The following is a 19,200-nucleotide window of genomic DNA, read 5'->3' on the forward strand; positions in this document are numbered from 1 at the left end:
ATGTACATTGTCAATATGTATTATATTAGAAATTAAAACTGAGAAAAGTTAAAATATTTGACTCCACGGAACCCCTAAACGGGCTCCAGGGACTCCCAGGTGTCTTCAGACCATACTTTGAGAACTGACACTATGTCATTCAAAATATTACAGCAGTACAGCCTGCTGGTTGGGGAATTCTGGGACTTGAAATTGCCGTAGTTGAGAAATACTGGATGATAGGATATAAAATGCACTCTTCTCCAACGTTGGTGGAGACAGCAGTCATGCACGGGTTAACTCAGTCAGTAACCAATAGAACTGAGTCGACCAAAGTGATGTCATCGCCTCAGAGTGTCTTCTCATTTTTTTAGACTCAGTTCGATCCAAACTGGCTGTGCTAACAGCTTTCTCAACTTTCGTAGATATTATAATTACTTTTAATTGGATTTTTTTCTAAATTTCACCTAAATTACATCCAAATTGGGAAGAATTAGTGGCTAGCTCCTCAGAGCTAATTCTCTCAATTAGCCCCAGGCTTCTTGAAGAGGCTCACCAGGGCTTCTTGGAGGCTTCTGCCTCCTGAGCTTACTGGCAATTTGAGAGGCTCTCCTGCAAGCCACGCCTCCTAGCAACGGCCGTTTTTCACCTCACATTGAAAACAACCTTTCTGGTGGCCATCACATCTGCATGATGGGTATCAGAATTGGCGGCCCTTTCATCCGTTCCGACTTGTGTACCTTTCACTCAGACCACGTGGTCCTTCGACTTGATCCCACCTTTGTTCCAAAGGTCAATTCGGCCTTTCATCGGTCTCTAGATTTCACTCTATCAAACCTTTGTCCTAATCCTTCTCACCGTCTTGAGCGCAAATGGCATAGGTTAGACATAAAACGCTCTCTTAAGATCTATATTGCCAAGACGGACATCTTCAGGCACACCGAAGCGCTCTTTGTGTCTTTCCATCCCACAAACAAGGGTCTGAAGGCTTCTCCATCTATGGTTGGGCGCTGGATCTGGTCAACCATAACTAGAGCTTACCTGGCGTATCACCTCACGCCTCCATCCAACATCACGGCGCATTCCACACAGCACGGCTACGTCAGCAGCGTGGATAAGGCAGGCCTCAGTGGAAGAGACCTGCACGGCGGCCATCTGGCCGACTCCTACTTCCTTTATCCGCATTATAAGGTGGATAGACATGCGTCGGCAGATGCGGCATTCGGACGGCGTGTCCTTCAACAGGTTCTTCCCTCTTCAAGCTCCTAGCCCAGTCTCATTCCCACCCAGGGATATGCCCAGCTTTGGTACATTCCATGCATGACCGCTGTCTCCACCAACGTTGGAGAATGGGACGTCGGTTCTTACCTGATACAGCCCTTCTCAAGGCAGGTGGAGACAGCGGTCATCCCCACCCTTTGGTTCCTGGCCTAGTTCGCGGAATGAGTTCTGGGAGCTAGGCTGGAGTATTGGACAATTGGAAGCAGTTGCCTAATGCACAGCAGTCTACTTATCTCTTTCATCACAGAAGCGGGAGGACACTTCTCTGAAGCGACGACATCACTTTGGTAGACTCAGTCTATTGGTTACTGACTGAGTTAACCCATGCATGACCGCTCTCCACCTGCCTCGAGAAGGGGCGTATCAGATAAGAACCAACGCCCCAATCTTTTCAACATTTCTTTCAAACAGCATATTTCCCCTATGGAATTTTAATGTTTTGTAGTTGCTTTAAATAGTGTCAGCCAATTTCTATGTAAGTATTGATACGTCCCTGGTACAACTCTAACAAAAGCAACCTAACTGTTCTTCGCTAATGTTTTACTTGCAGATGTGTGCCACTGGTTACGAAAATGGCTGGTGTTTGTGAACTGGATTAAAGTAACGTAACAAGACAAAAGAACATGCAGGGAATGCCCGCATGTATTGAAGCCTGGCAAACCAGATCAACAGATTTTTGCATATAATATAATCCTTATATTTGCACAATTGCAGCAACATTATGACTTGTGGGCATGGTAGTACAGTACATGCCAGGGTTCGGCAACCTTAAACACTCAAAGAGCCACAAAGGTCCTAACCTTGAACCTATGTTCAATTCTGGAGCCAACCCGAAGTCCAGTTACCCTACCATAGAGTCTCCTAGTGCAGCATCCTTTTTCCTCTACCTGTCTTAACAAAAAGCCCTATCAATTGTGGAACCGATTGGCTGCAGCAGAGGGATGAAAGAGCCACATGCGACTCCAGAGCCGCAGGTTGCTGACCCGACCTATGCTGTCTCTGCCTGAAAAATCAAACACCATAACATACCACACCCAAACTCCTAGTCTGCCAACTTTAATTCTAATTTCTTTGCAGCATCCTGAGGATGAGAGGATTTTAACTCCGAATGCTCAATAATGCATCACAGAATGCGCAGAAAATTCTGAGAGTTGAAATCCATACATCTGAAGTGTATCCAGATTGGGAAACAATGAACTGGCAAGCTGCATAAAATGTTATCTGTGTGAGATAAATTAATTGGAAATGTACAAGGCAGTTCAAAGGGAATTAATATAAAATACATATAGTATTAACATATATATTGAATGACTCAACCTCCTGCTTCAGTAATCCAACAATTTAACAAGAGAGAAAAGAGATTTTGGAAGTAAAATGGGCAATTTTTAAAGTATGAAATGGGTAGACCCAGTTACATTTGGCTATCAGAAAGGCATTTTCTTCTTGTGTAGGAAATCACAAGCCTACAGAAGAATTGAACAAATCACTCCTCCCTCCTTCCCACATTCATGGAATTTGGTAGAGTGCAAGTCTGAACCCAGCAAAGTATGTCAAGTATCTGTGGGACAATACACAGTGAAAAGCTGTAAATACAATGGTGTTTTTTTAAACGAAATTTTTGAAAAAATTGCTTCAGTATTTTTTATTCCCTTCCTTTAAAAGTACTTGATAAAGTAGACTTTATGGATTTGAATGGATATTTAAACACATACATACACGTACTGGGAGACCAAACCTTGTCGTGTGTAAAGCAGCCAGAAAAAACAAAACAATGACAAATTTAAATTTAATTTATTTATTAAAATAAGATAATCAGAAGAACCTGGGTTTACAATAAATGTTTTTGTCTCAGGAGCAATAAAAACAAATTAAAACCCAAATCAGCAAGGAAAAATCCTGTATATGCCAAATTTCCTTATAGTGCATCTCAGAAAAAAAAAAGGTTTTGTTCCAAACAGTAGAATGACTGTTTGCAGAAATATACTGACGTTACTTATTTCTTTCTCCTCCCACAAAACTATCATGTCTTACTGAACCCTCCAGGTGCTGCAAGAAGCAAGTCTGAAGTACCCAATAAGTTTCTTATGTTACCTTATGAAGATTGTAGCAAGATTGTGCCAGCTTCAGAGGAGTACTAGTTATAATATACATCTCATCTTAAAATGATTTTTTCCTATGTGCAAAATTATTTGTAGTGATGAAACTTTAACCACCAATATTAAGCGATTATGACAAATGCTCAGTTGGGGACACTTCCATGAACTTGCATTTCCCACTTCCCTTAAGTCATATTTACTAATTGGTGTTTCAGTTATGATTTCTCCAAGCCAGAATGTTCTTAAGGTATAAGAAAAACAGCACCATTTGCATTGCCTTTTCTCAAATGCTGTTGCTATACAAAACAATATAAGAGTTTGTTCAGCAGAATGCAAGAATTGAAACAAGAAAAGTAATACTTTTTTTCCTTTGTCCTTTTTTTTATATTTTTTGCATATGGGAAAAAAAATAAGGCTCAAGTGCATCTATAAAAAATAGCGATAGAACTTCTTTTTATACAGTCTGTGCACTATTTCCATAAGAGAAACTGTAGCAAAAGGCAACATGGAGTTTTGTCCCTGTAGGCTTAGAACAGCAAAAATTCATAGCAGCTCACTCTTAAAATTGGCACCCAGATGAATCCATACTGGCTGTTCAATTCTGTAGATTGAAGGTTTCAAAACATAACTGCTATAAAATAACTGTTATTGGGGAGAATGGTGAAGGCTGCCCGTGGATCTCCTAGAACACAGGTAACTTTGTTGAAGTCAATGTGCATGAATTTATGTCCTGGGTATGAGTTGCACGATGCAGAGAAGGTTCTGAAGCACTTCGGTTAATTTTGGGTAAAGAATGTTGCAGCAGTTCAATGGAAGACAATATCTGGAAGACAATGGGGAAAGGAAGAGAGAAATGTTTTTATTTTTTAGAAATCACACATCCAGATTATATTCAGCTTGTGAACATTAGAAACATTAACATTATAGATACACAAAAGAAAACCTGATGATGATAATGGGAATAATTTATGAGTAGGTAATTTCGTATATTTTGAAAATTGAAACACTGATCATCATTCATTACAATATAACATGATCATTTTCCAAATCAGAGTTCAGTAACAGGGCAGAATTTTTAGTTTTTGACTTGCAATTCACAGAATGTACCGTATTTTTTGGAGTATAAGACGCACGTATTTTCTTCAAAAAAGAGGCTGAAAATCTTGGGTGCATCTTATACACCGAATACAGCATTTTTTTTTGCCTCCTGAAGCTCCACCCCTTCACCAAAATGGCCATGCATAGTCTTATGGAGGCTTTCAGAGAGCTCCTGGGGGCTGGGGAGGGCAGAAATGAGCAAACAACGGGCCGTTTTTTGCCCCTCAGCCCCCAGCAACACTCTATAAGCCTCCATAAATGCATGCAATTTTTTTTGCCGAAGAAACAGCCCGTTTTTACGAAAAATGGGCCGTGTTTTGCTTGTCCCCCCCCCCCCAAGGTTATTCATGCCTCTCTTTTTTGGGGGAAAAAACGGGCCATTTTGGGGAGGTTTGCAGAGTGCAAAAACTTTTCCCCCACCTTTCAGAAAGCTGTTTAGTTAGAGTGGTTGATGAGAATTACATTGATCAAGTGCTGTCTCAGCAGAAACAAAGTTTTAGGTGCTACAGGTTGTCAGCTATTTCCTTCTCCAGCACATGGATAAATACACCTGGAAACATCTACCTACCTACTCTCTCTCTCCCTACCTACCTACCTATTTCTCTCTCTTTCTCCTCCCCTCTATCTACCTATATACCTACCTACTCTCTCTCTCTTCCCTTACCTATCTACTGTATTTCTCTATTTTTCTCTATCCCTCTACCTACCAACCTACCTACTCTCTCTCTCTTCCCTTACCTATCTACTGTATTTCTCTATTTTTCTCTATCCCTCTACCTACCAACCTACCTACTCTCTCTCTCTCTCCCTACTTATCTACTGTATTGCTCTCCATTTCTCTCTCTTTATCCCTCTACCTACCTACCTTCCTATACACTCTCTCTCCCTCCCTACCTACTGTATTTCTCTCTTTCTATTTCTCTATCTCTTTATCTACCTACCTACCTAACTACTCTCTCTCCCTACCTACCTACTGTAGTTCTCTCTCTTTCTCTCCCTCTCTATCCCTCTATCTACCTACCTACTTTTTTTAAAAAATGCCTCTTCAAAACCTGGGTGCTTTCTATACTCCGGTGCATCTTATACTCCAAAAAATATGGTATATGCTTTTTTTCCTGATCTTGTTTTATTCAAATGTATCATAAAACTATACTCACCTGTGGAAAAAGAGGTCTCTCTTCCCTCACTTTTTTTACGCAATCTGCTACAAGCCTCTTCATCGCTTTTGGACAGTTTTTGTATAGTTTACTGAGATCAGGCGATGTATAACCACGACCAACCATGAAAATGATCTACGAATAACAAACACACTTTTGTAAAGGTGTATTAACTTTATAAATGTGAAAATGTGCATCAAAAAATATAAAGTACTCTATAAAAAAATATTTTTTCACCTGATCTCTATTGTTAATGTTTGAATAGGGTAACTCTCCGGTCATCAATTCATACAGTACTATTCCATAAGAATACACATCTGATTGAAAGGTGAATGGATTGCTATCTTGCATTCGAATTACTTCCGGTGCCTTTAGAAAATATAAAATGATTTTTTTTTAAAAAAAAAAACAAATTATAGCAACCCACCCTAAAGCCCATAATTTTTTTGTCCATACCCCACCATTGACAACCATAACTGTGGACTAGAACAGTGTTAAACTTTGAAAATAATTTTCTAATGCATTTAAATTGTGTCCAAGACCATACATGCATGTCCATTCACTATTACCTTTCAAGATAAGCAACGTTATGTGCTGCTTGGAAAACGAATAAAAAGTAGAGGATCAAAAAAAAAATAAAGCTCTTAGGTTAAAAATAAATCATGAAGCATAACTTAAGGTGAATGATTATCTTCCTTTTTTTCCTCTTATGATATCTGTCTGTGACTAGCAAATTAAATTAAGACTGTGGACTTCTAACACAGGATAGTCAAAAGAAATATCTGGTGTTGCCTATAGCGTTGGATGAATACAAAAGACTGGAACAAAAGATATCTCCCCAGCACCAATCTTCTGCATGGATATAATGGAAGGTTGAAAAAAACATTGTACGTTACTATAGTGAAAGAAGCCTCACATTCTGAAGGCAGGGGTGGGAAGCGTGAAATTATGCATAAATGCAGGCTATGCAGTCTGGACCTGACTCCAAATCAGATATTGAAGCAAAATTATTACTTTGTTTGATGGGCCCTCCATAAACACAAACATACTATTAACACTGCAGCATCAGAAACCGGGATCTTTCAGAACAAGGAAAACAGCTGTAATGGAATAGAGAATGGGGCGTTGGTTCTTACCTGATACGTCCCTTCTCTGGGCAGTCATGCATGGGTTAACTCAGCCAGTAACCAATAGAACTCAGTCTACCAAAGTGATGTCATCGCCTCTGAGGAGTGTCCTCCCACTTTTCTTGACGAGGGAGATAAGTAGTCTGCTGTGCGCTATTTGATTGCTCTCAATCCCGATGCTCCAGCCTACCTCTCCGATGTCCCTCTGCGAACTAGGTCAGAGTCTGAAGGGTGGGGATAACCGCTGTCTCCACCTGCCCAGAGAAGGGGCGTATCCAGTAAGAACCAACGCCCCATCCTCCTAAGTTGGTGGAGACAGCGGTCATGCATGGGACGTACCAAAGCTAGGCCTGTCCTAGCTGGGAGCTTGAAGAGGGCAGAACGTGTTGCAGGACACGCTTCCGAATGCCGCGTCCCCCGAAGCGTATCTATCCACCTTATAATGGCGGATAAAGGGAGTAGGAGTAGTCCAGGTGGCCACCTTGCAGATCTCCTCCACTGAGGCATGTCTTGCACATGCTGCTGACGTGGCCACACTGCGTGTGGAATGCGCCATGATGTTGGATGGAGGAGTGAGGTAATGTGCCAGGTAGGCTCTTGAAATGGCAGATCGGATCCAGCGCCCAACCATAGAGGAAGAAGCCTTAAGCCCCTTGTTTGTGGGATGGAAAGATATGTAGAGAGCTTCGGTGTGCCGGAAGATGGCCATCTTGACGATATAGATCTTAAGAGCCCGTCTCATGTCTAACTTGTGCCATTTGCATTCAAGTCTGTGGGAAGGATTAGGGCAGAAATTTGGAAGAGAGAAGTCTAGAGATCGATGAAAGGCCGAATCTACCTTTGGGACAAAGGTGGGATCAAGGCGAAGGACCACACGGTCCGGGTGAAATACACAAAGGTCAGATCGGATGGAAAGAGCCGCCAATTCTGAGACCCGTCATGCAGATGTGATGGCCACCAGAAAGATTGTCTTCAGTGTAAGGTGATGCAAAGAGGCAGACCTGAGAGGTTCAAAGGGCAGTTCCTTGAGAAAGTCAAGGACCTTGGCAAGATCCCATGAGGGGAACCGGTGTATGACAGATAGGCAGAGATTAGACGCGCCTTTAATGAACCGGCTGACATGAGAGTGCAAGGAAAGAGGCTCATCTCAGTGAAGTGAGAGAACCGAAGAGAGAGCTGATACCTGTCGCCGCAGAGTGTTTGGCGAGAGTCCCTTATCAAGCCCCTGTTGTAAAAATTCCAAACCTTGGGACTGCAGCATCCAGAGGGTTGGTATCCCAAGAAAAACATCAAGTAATGAAAGTCTGCCACATTGATTCGTAGATTCTGTTAGTGGCTGGGCGGCGAGAAGCCTGAATTGTCTGAATTGCAGTCTCAGAGAGGTTAGCCGCCCTCAAGACCGCCCGCTCAGCCTCCATGCGGTCAGGCGGAGACAGGGCAGGTCGGGATAGTGAATGGAGCCCTGATGGAGAAGGGACAGTATCATTGGGAAACGCCACGCTGGACCTACTGAGAAATTAACCAAGTCCGCATACCAGGGTCAGCGCAGCCAATGAGGGGCGATTAGTATGAGTTCGGCCTCATTCTCTATCATTTTCCAGATCACCCTCTGTATCAGGGGGAAGGGAAGGAAGGCATACAGGAGACCGTGAGGCCACCTGCACCTGCATGGAATAGAATGGTTAGAAGTCATGCGCTTAAGACCTGCTGCTATGCCCCGCTCAATGGCCTCAGAGATGATATCATCCATGCCAGGTAAGAACGGTGGCGGCGGGATAGCGGGGAGATGTCCTCCTGGTACAAGGGCTCCCCATCCAGAGTGACGCTCCTGTCACCTTCGGATTCCTCCCCACTATAGCCCAGATCGCCTGCGCCCCTGGCTTCCTCAGGCTGGATAATGGAAGCTGCAGGGGAGAGATCATCCTCCGAATCAGAAGATAGCTCAGAAGAGGACTAGGACGGAAAGGCCTCTGGGGCTGAAACAGATGGGATTCTGTGTTTTTGGACTTGCCTCTGGCCTTTCTAGGAGGAACCTGAGTGACATTGCCCTCTTCCTGAGAAGATGGATTGGCTGCGTTCCTGTGATCAGGCCTGGGAGTCTTAGAAGGGGGCCCAGTGGGGAAAGCCCCCAGGGCAGGTCTGCACCTATGGGTCCCAGATGAAGGGGGCTCGGTGGTGGGAGCAGGAGTCAAGGTGGATGGTGGCACTTGTGGGTCCTGGGCAGGAGAGGAAGCCATGGCATGTACTCACGACTGTGAAGTTCCGAAGAAGGGAGTCAAAATGGCCGCTGGAGCTTCTTTGCTCCAAAGCAAAATGGCCGCTGAGGCTACAGAGCCTATGGGCCAGGCGCCAGGAGGTAGCCGAGGCCACAGAAGGAGCGAGGGCGGTGAGGGCCCTGTGGAGAAGCTGCAGTGGGGGGAGCACTTGCCAGCAGCGGTGGTGCATAGCGATGGTGGTGGTGCCTTCCCGGTGGTGGTGGTGGCATTTGGCAACAAGGAAGAGCCAGCAGAGGCTGCAGCGCTAAGCGGGGCCTCTAATGGCCAGTGCTAGGCAGCGCTGTATTCAGGAAAGCCTTGCAAAGCCTCGGCGAGATCAGGAGACTAAAAGCCTCCAAATAAACCCTGGCAGTCCCTTTCAAGAAGCCTTGGGGCTAATTGAGAGCCCAGGCTCCAAGAGGAGCTATGGACAAAGATCTGTCCTTCCCTAGGAATTTAGAAGTCAATCTTTTTGTAGATTAAGCCAATTAAATCAATTTAGGTTAGTCAATTAGAAATACTTGAGAAAAAAGTTGAGGAGAGAGCAATTAGCACAGCCAGTTCCGATCGAACTGAGTCTAAAAAAGCAGGACGACACTCCTCAGAAGCGATGACATCACTTTGGTAGACTGAGTTCTATTGGTTACTGGCTGAATTAACCCATGCATGACCACTTTCTCCACCAACTTAGGAGAACACTATATTTTGGGGATTATTTTTTTTCAAAATTTGCTGTACAAATCCTCATTAATGTTAGAGCAATGATGCATTATTATTTAATCATTTTTCCCCCTTTATACTTGAGACCTTACCATCCAGAGAACCGATCCTGTAGGCTGTTCCACCTGTTGAGAACCACTCCATCTGGATTTGACTGTTGCCAAACCAAAGTCTCCTATCTTCACTGTTCGGTCTTCATGAAGAAATATATCTTCGCAATTGTTAAGGAACACATCTGGACCATAATTTGAATTACCAAGCACTGTCCCACTTGCAAGTAGGTTCAGCCAATGTGTTTAGGCTATCCATACTGTTAACTGTAATGTTTATAGCAATTAATGCATTTATAATATCAACTGAAGGAGCCACTTATGTATACTTTCTATACTTCATTATCAGCCTTTCAAAAAGATAACTACTATTTATCTATGTGTTTTGCTAAATAAAAAGATCATTGTTTGCCCCTCTTCCCACCTACAAAAACTCAAGATTTACAAATAGGCCAACAACACTTTTCTTCTTATTACTGTCATTTTGATTTGAGAGAAAGGCTAAGGAATAGATTGTGTAATATTGATTGATTGTTTGGCACTCACTACTCTCAACTGATTTATCATTGGATTTATGATATGAACACTTTATTTATTATATGTATTTATAAATATTATTATTTTAACTTCTAGTCAAATTATCTCTTTTTGCAGAGAAGTATTGCCTTAAGGACACTGTATTTCAAAAATGTACTGCATACGAACACGTCCACAAGCAGAACAAGTCTAACAATTAGATTCAAGCACTTGTAATGCTGCATTCTGTGAGACTTTTTATACTAATTTTCAGCCCTAATTAGTATCAAAATACTGAATGAATGCAGAAGGATTCATTTGTTTTGTCAACAGCAGTCATCCTGATCTCACCTAATCACCACCCTTAATTAGCAGTACTAAGCTTTATTGTCTTAAGCGACTACTAGCAATCTCACAAACAGAAAGGATACTATTTGATTTCATGTCTCTGTGTATTATATTCTTTGCATGCAAGTAGCTATAAATAGAATTAGATAAATTTGAGAAATCTCAACAGCAATAAGCAACTGAATTAATTTCCCCAAACTGTTTTAGACAAACAATTCTATCCATGCAGAATCATTTTCTTTCTCTACAAAGAGAAATATAGGTAGCCCTTAGTTAATGATCATTCATTCAGGAACTGTTTGTAAGTCACTCCTATTCCTATAAGAAAAAATGCTTTTTTTCTTCTCCGGAGCCCAGTTACACTAAGATCCTGGACACCTCGTACTAGTAACATCCACCCAACCCACTTGTGTGGCGCTGCAGCAGCCACTTGTATGTTCTTCCACCCCGGCAGAACCCAGCCCCCACTCGATTGCACTTGCACCATAGCACAGCAGCCTCTTGTGAGCTACCTAGATTTGTGATTTCCTGCTGGTTTCCTTTTCTTGTTGGAAGCTGGCAGAAAGTTGCAAGTAAGTGCTTGGCTTAACGGCAACCAGAGATTGTGTCAGCCAAATCTCTAGCATGGGGATTTTTTATGTATGCTTGCTATCAGCTGACATAGTAATGGGGGGGGGGGGTTGTTGGTATTTGGGTTTGGGAAGTGAGCTGGTAAGTGAAGGCCCATGTGAACTAAAAGGGAGGTTTGCTCTCAAGAATTACTGCGGTGCTGAGTGGAGTTGTTTACACCCAGTCAAGGCCAACTGTCCTAGAACTCCAGGTGAGCGAAAATACCTGAAGAAGAGCTTCACATGATATTATGCAGGGCATGGATTGGACATTCAGCTTGGGACCCTGGGGGAAGGGATTTGGGGAAACTTTCATCTTGTATCTTTCACGCCTTTTGAATCAGATCTTGCTTTGCTTTGCCACTATCATTTCAAACTCAGTAAAAGTACCTCTTATCTACTTCAGTGGAGTTGGGGGTTTTGAACGGAGGCAGGCCTGACAGATTGCTATCTGAGGGGTTCTTGGAGCTCTCTGAACTTGGTTGTTTTTCTTGCAGACGTCTCATTACCCAAACTAGGTAACATCATTACTAGCACTGATGGTGTTACCTAGTTTAGGTAATGAAATGTTTGCAAGAAAACAACCAAGCTCAGAGAGCACCAAGGACTTCTTATTTCAACTCTGAGCTACAAATATTCTCCTTTGTTAGATTGCCATCTCTAAGCGACGCCTGTCATCACAAAAGGCTTTGCCAAAAACTTAAGATAACATTTCCTCTAGAATCATTTTTGTTCTACTGAGCAGTCAACCTCTCAACAACCTCTTAATGCAACAAGGTCTGTTATCATTAAGCCTACTTACTCCATTCCTTGTGCTGTCTGTCTTGCAATATCAATACGCTGTAACATTGGAAACTTTGTTTCCTGAACATGTAGGTGGTTATATAGGCTACTTCCTTCACACCACTGTGTCACAATGGCCAGATTATCTTTAGTCATGTAGCCCATAAATAGTAGAATATTAACATGTCGAGTTTTCCTGCCAGAGACAAATAAGAAAGCATATTCAGATGAAATTTTAAACATCTTAACATCAATTAAAATGCCAAAAGGCCAGCTTCACATGGGTTATACAATGTAATGCAAAACAAATGTGCAAGATGGATGAATTTCTAAACTCACTCTTTAATATTGACATTGTCTTAATTTTGCTATAATTCGAAAACAGTATTTTTTTAAGTTCCTTGGACTGCACTCATTAGTATATGGTAGAACCATGTGGTTCCCTCACCTGCTAGGGTCCCTTAATTTGTATAGGGGTAAGTAGCTGTTTATTTCATTGTTTTTTGCTTATATCACACAAATTTCATGTTGTTTTCCATCTACTTAATATCTTCATAAAATCACAGATTAAGAACACAAAAAATGTTTACACTAACAACATTAATACTCCTGCATCTTTAGGAGAAGGAGCGGCAGAACCTGCATGCAGAGTCAAAAGAGGCATTAGCCTAGAGAATCTACATAGCCTCAAATGAACGAGTCCCTTGAATTCTGCTGACCCATATCTAATGCCAAGAGAGTTGAATAGATTCCTGCATACAGGCATGATTAATAATGTATCATTTGAATTGGAACTACATGTGTGGTCCTGATCTTTCATGCCCGACAGTACCAAAATTCAGATCATTTGAAAAGCAGGGCTTTGGGCACAAAGCCCATTATCTGTCACTTCATAAGCACTCGGGACAAATACAGCTTGGGATCAAGCTTTAATGCGGTCTGTTGCCAAGAGATAATGCAGCCATTACCAAGGAGAGCATTAAAATTAACTGTCTGGTTATTAACATCAATCAATACATTTAAAAAATGGTCTTTCAAAGATATTCCTTCTCAATATGGTAAATTAACAGTAAAGTTATGAAACATTTTAAGAAACTGAAATATCTCAGAACTGTGCTCCCTAATGACTAGAGTTCAGTATTCGAAAAAATTATTTTCCATGCTGGAGAGTTCAGTATTTGAAAGACAAGGTGAAAGAAGTATAGCTGCCATCTTTAATTTTCCTGTATGAAAGGAAGTAATTATATGCTGGGTGGATTAAAAACATTTGAGGCATACCTATCTAATTTTTGAATATTTTAAGACATATATTTCTGGTCCAATAATGGGCGACAAACTCAGTCCCTTGACTTTGGAATGGCATCAACTAAAATTTGACTTCAGATAGAAAACATTACCATTGGGTTACATTTGTAGAAATATTCAAGACATATGTATATTTCTCCTATCACAGCACAAATTAGGCAGGATAACTAAGGATGAAAACTTACATTAACTGATGAAGAGAATATATTTGGTAGTTAGAATCTATATATTAGCTATGATGAAATGTAAATATTGCTTAAAGTTTGAAAAATCCATGTATTGCTTTATGTTAATACATTTAAAATGTTTTATATATTACCTTAATTTTTTATCTATCTATCTATCTATCTATCTATCTATCTATCTATCTATCTATCTATCTATCTATCTATCATCTACCTACCTACCTACCTACAAACACACACACACACACACACAAACACACACACATGTTGATATATTTATTTTATTATTGATAGTTGCTTAGATCTGTAAGTGCAATGCATTTTAAACTTCACTACAATCTAAGGAACAATACTGACAGGATAATTTTAAGAAACAATGTTTTCTAATAATGAAATTCTGGAATTTTCTCCATTTTATTTTTAAGCATAAAATTCCAGGAATCTGGAATAAATGCAATATTATATCTAAACTCAAAGATGTCACTGCACGTGTATATTTAGAGCACATTGCAAATATTTGAACAAAGCATGCTGATTTCAATGCCTTTATTTTTTGTCCTTAAAATGAAAAAGAACTACCTGCTAGCTTCCCTTAAAATATTTGTTGAAATTATTACATTGACATTTTTTTTCATCCTGGAGATCTTTCTATGTGGTCATGAAGAATCAACTTTGATTTGATAGAACACAATCAATCAATCAATCAATCAATCAACTTTCTTTTTTTATTCTCCCCACCAGCACGTTTCACTGTGTTGAAATCCCAGTAATATTTTACCTTAATACAGCTACTTCATTTCTAAAGGCTTGAAATTGTTCTGGGGTTGGATCTACAACCTTTAGGATCTTTACTGCTACATCACCTGCAAAAATAATCAGTAATTACCATAACACCAAAATCAATCATGGAAAAGTCTCAAGTGCAGAATTTTTATGTATATACACAACAGTTGTTATAGCAAGGGAACTTGAAAACAATATGCTACAGTGGAAAGTGCAAAGCCAGAAGATTAATTCCTCTGCATCAAGCTATTTCATAAAAAAAGTATACTTCTCGACAGAGATCTCTAAAATGGAACTTTTCAGATTGAAAAGCACAAAAGCATTTTTTTCCCCGTCAGAGACAATACCAGTTTGGCTATAAGCAACGTGCTTTGAATGAAAAATGCTCCGTTTTTATTTTGAAACAACCCGATTCCTGTATGGAATAAGCTGTTTTGATTGTTTTTTAAAATGTATTCAAGTTCTCCAAATCGTCCCTGTTTTGACACCAAGACATAGTGCTGAACTCTAAATATCCCAAATGACCAAGATGTGCATTTCATATTATAAACAGCTATTTTGCTCTCAAAACAGGTCACTTCACAGTTCATATATAAAATATTTGCAAATTATTAAACATATTATTCTGTTAATTAATATTTAAACAGTTTTAAAACAAAGAATTAATTGATTATATAGAAAAGCATTTGTATTGATCACATCAAGCTATGTGCTTAGAAAAACAGGAATTCCAAAACATCTCACTGTCCACATGAGAATCATATATACAGGTCAGGAAGCCACAGTACAGACAGAATATTGTGAGATAGACTGCTTCCAAGTTGGCAAAGAAGTGAGACCCAGGTATACTCTGTACTTATTTATTCAACCTACATGCCAAATATATATGAAGGACAGTTGGATTGGAAGTTGATCATTAAAAACTGGAGGAAAATAACATCAATAAACCTGCACTATGTCAATGACATTACTCTGATAAGAAAAACCACAAAGAATTTGTAAGCTCCAATGTTAAAGTCAAGGAGCGAAAATCCAGGACTAAAATTAATCTAAAGAAGAATAGACTAATGATAATGAGCATAATAACCAGCCTTAGAATTGAGAATGAAAATACTAAAGTTGTCGTTAATTGACCCTAAAAGACAGAAGCTATCAACAATAAACAAACAAACCATTTTTTAAAAATGCAGACACTAACACTTGTAGAGCAGGAATGAAGGCACTGGGAAAAGATATTTAGATGCTGTGATGTGTCTATAACTACAAAAATTAGAACAGGGCAAGCAATGGTATACCCTGTGATAGAACAGGGGTCCCCAACCCCCCAGGTTGCATCCCACTAGCAGGCCATGGCCTATTTGGAACCAGGTTGCAGGAGGGGTGGGCTGGCATGTATGCACATGGAGCTCAACTCGCACAAGTGGTGGACCGGCACACAAGTGCGTACAGCTCAACTTGCAGCCGAACTGTGTGTGCATGTGCATGCACTCTGGCCCACTGCTCACAGGAGTTGAGCTGCACAAACATGCATGATGGCTCACCATTCATGTGGCCCAGTTCCCCTCTCCCACCCCACCCAGCTGGGACACCAAGCTGTAAAGGTTGGACACCACTGACATAGAACATTGCCTGTTCTGTGGAAGTAAAAACTGAACTTTGAAGAAGCTGGTAAAAATATGGACACTTTTGAACTTGAGAATCTTCTGAAGACTTCTGAGAATACAGTGGTCATCATGGGAAAAATATCCATCTATGTGGCTACTAAAAGTCAACACCAACTTGATGGCATGTAGTCAATCAAAATTTAAAGAACAAAACTATATATAGCTATATATAGTAAATGATTGCATAAAAAAGACAAATAACATAAATCTCTGCAGAAGGTATGCTTACTATACTTAAGAATCTGAACAGAGACAAACATCAGTTATGCTTAAAATAATGTACAGATCAGAGTGCAAAGATCTCCAAAGATCTACATAACCCAAAGGTTCTTTCAGTTTGTGAAGCAGCAACTTTCTCCCCTTCCCTCACTCTGAATGCTTCCAGCCAACACTCTTAAAATATAGAAAATTCTCAGAACAAGTTGCATAATGGCCCAGGGGTCTATTCAATTAAAAAGAAGCAGTAGGAGGTCTCACGCAGAATACTCAGGCACATGGGGGCTGTTAAGTAGCTCTTTGGATCCTAGCCACTGTTTCAAACGTTGTATTCCTGGAAACTGTCCCAGTCTTAAAAGGTTCAAACAATAGCGTATATACTTGCCCTTCATCCGAGTAATGGAAAGGATGTGTTGAAGCACAATTTTTATGAAGGAAAATGTCAATAATTGTCTTTGCTACTTTGAGCAGGGAAGCCTCCTCTAGCAAGTATAATGCATAGCTAAGACTTCTTCTCAATATGACGCTGGGCCAAACCAGCAATTCCACTTTCTCCTGGTCTTTTCTGCTGTGGTTTCGGCAAAGATTAGATGCTCTTATTTAAAGATGGCAAGCATCAAACCTGATGGGATACATCTAACAGCTCTTTTTGAAAGTCTGCCCAAAGAAGAGTCTGACTTACAGTCTTTAGCCAGGCAAAAATCCTAATTCCCATAAACCAATTCAGTACTAAATATTCAAACTACAAATTCAGAAAAACTGCAGGGATCTTGTATTGACAATACAAGATTGGAAAGTCAAAATTGGAGAACGTGCAGCAATGAAAAATCTATCTACATATTTGGAGCAGAAGCTAATTGAATTCAAGAAGAAATGGTTCCCTTGAATGCATCATATCATACAGAAACTCGAATTTAGTCACTTAAAATATAGTTTCTGAACGAAAAGAGAAATTGCCTTAAACAATTAAAATGACTCAAACAGAAATGAGCAATAATCATAGCAGTTTAAAGTACAGTACAAAAGTACTTAAGTAGCAGTCAGTCGGGGTGGGAGAACAAAAGAATGGAGTGGCTTGAATGCTTCTAAAAACACTTGTCCTTTTTTTATAGTCTTCATCTTAATTTTTATATTAAATATCATCTTTTGAATTCTCACTTCAATTCTCACCTCAGTATAAAGTTTATGCAAGAGCAGCATTAATATGAATTTACATGAAGTCCAACAACAGCACGGATGAAAGCAATTATACTGCTATGTACGTACTTAGATGTTGTTGTTTTTATTTAACTTTTTAAAAATATAAAAAAGAAAATAAAAAACAGTGAGAAAACAACTTAAGATCTTTGCAAACACATTAAAAATAATCTATATTTGAAAAGGCTATGGCATGTATCTGATAAAGTTAAATGCTTGGGAGAGCATTTTGTTACACTTTTAAGTTAGCAAAGTAGTTCTTCTAGCCTATCAAATCTGGCCCATTTTTATCTTGGCCAAATAAGAAATAATCTTTCCTTTTGGGAAGAATTTGGGTCTTGTTGCCCTTAGAATAATATATCTACAATGGGTTTGGAAAAGAAAGTTGAGATAACAGAGAATAATGCAATTGATCTAGATATTCTGCACTAGTGACCTAAAACTAATTAAAATTTGATTATAGGAAAAACAACTAACCAGCTCTCCTTGTTTTTCTATCCATAAATTTTTAAGCAAAAAGAAACAAATGTAAAACCTTATCAAGTTATCTTTGTTTTTAACCTTAGTTAAAGTGCTTGAGAAACCAATTTAGACTATGTCTTATCTTCCAAAAGCTTCATGAATTGTGAACACCCATTAGCCTATTTAGTCTGTCGTATGAAATTCAATTTAGTCTGCAGTAGACATCTGATGCTGCCCTGATTATGTGCTGCACCCTAGATGAATCCTTAAATAGAAATTTTCCAGTTATGAAATGCTGGGTTTTCCCCCAATCAGCATAAATTGCTGATTAGGAGATAAAAGTATCGTTCAGATTATTAGATATGGACACACTTAAATTGAATTGAGACAATGAAAACCTGAACTATTTGCATCCTATATAAATATTTGTTCTTTGTCAAGCCAGCTTTTCCTGTAGCAAACTGGCATTCTCCTCAGTAAATGACCTTTATACATGATCACCCTATCCTATGGGTACCAAAACAGGAAAGAAATATACATGTACATTTATTTATTTACTGTCATTCCTTTTCAGAGCATCAGCCAAGTCAGACTCTATCCTATGATGGTCCCTGTATCCAATTACTTTTTCTGATCTTTCTTATTCTGTATCTTTCAACACAATTGAAAGACATAGGAAGTTGGATATACTATTGCATCTTAAAACTACCCCAATTATGACATATTCACCCCATTACATACACTACTCCCACATTTTAAAAAGATGGTACTGTTATTCCTATTATATATTTCTGGAAGAAATAGCTAATCTGTTATTTGGTAGACCACTCCACTCATCAAAAACATTATTACAATCCTTAGTACTTACTTGTGAATCAAAAATATATCAAAGGTATAGAGAGCCAAGTGTATTTTTATACTATTTTATATATATTAATAATAGTTCAAAAGTTAATGAAAAAATACTGAATAGCTACCATGCCATTTCCCCTTATAAACTGTTCCAAATGAACCTGATCCAACTCTGGTTGAGAGCATCACTTCACTTGCTTCTATTTCCCAATAATAGCTTGAATCCCTCTGTCCACGTTGCCTCTGCAAAATAAGCAAGTATTTCTAGTACAGACAGCACGATATGGAATCCATGTTTTAAGGATTTATTAAAAGTATATATGAAATATGTTTCATGTTACTTGAATACACAACCTGCATTGGCCATACAACATGCGAAGTTGAATTGTGCATTTAAATTCTGACAGGAAAACGGTGTTTAAAAAATGAGGATTACCGTATTTTTCAGAGTATAAGATGCACCGGAGTATAAGATGCACCAAAGTTTTGAAGAGGCAATTTTTTTTAAAAAAAGTAGG

The 19,200-nt window shown here is 39.6% G+C and overlaps 1 protein-coding gene across 1 annotated transcript in view; it reads right to left on the reverse strand.

Moving 5' to 3' along the window:
- Positions 1-3,039: 3,039 nt before the first annotated feature.
- The window catches only part of RAF1 (Raf-1 proto-oncogene, serine/threonine kinase), a 59,390-nt gene continuing 43,229 nt past the window's right edge, over positions 3,040-19,200 (reverse strand). The window contains exons 11-18 of the mRNA XM_081937034.1: positions 18,808-18,925; positions 14,287-14,371; positions 12,038-12,214; positions 10,711-10,757; positions 9,806-9,924; positions 5,849-5,980; positions 5,612-5,746; positions 3,040-4,179 (exon numbers count right to left, since the gene is read on the reverse strand). Coding sequence (XP_081793160.1) covers positions 4,039-4,179; positions 5,612-5,746; positions 5,849-5,980; positions 9,806-9,924; positions 10,711-10,757; positions 12,038-12,214; positions 14,287-14,371; positions 18,808-18,925 — 954 coding nt within the window. The 3' untranslated portion in view covers positions 3,040-4,038. The remainder of the gene's footprint in view (positions 4,180-5,611; positions 5,747-5,848; positions 5,981-9,805; positions 9,925-10,710; positions 10,758-12,037; positions 12,215-14,286; positions 14,372-18,807; positions 18,926-19,200) is intronic.

The sequence above is a fragment of the Natrix helvetica genome (genome assembly GCF_964273705.1).
Source record: "Natrix helvetica genome assembly, chromosome: 1".
In the NCBI taxonomy this organism is placed as follows: domain Eukaryota; kingdom Metazoa; phylum Chordata; class Lepidosauria; order Squamata; family Natricidae; genus Natrix; species Natrix helvetica.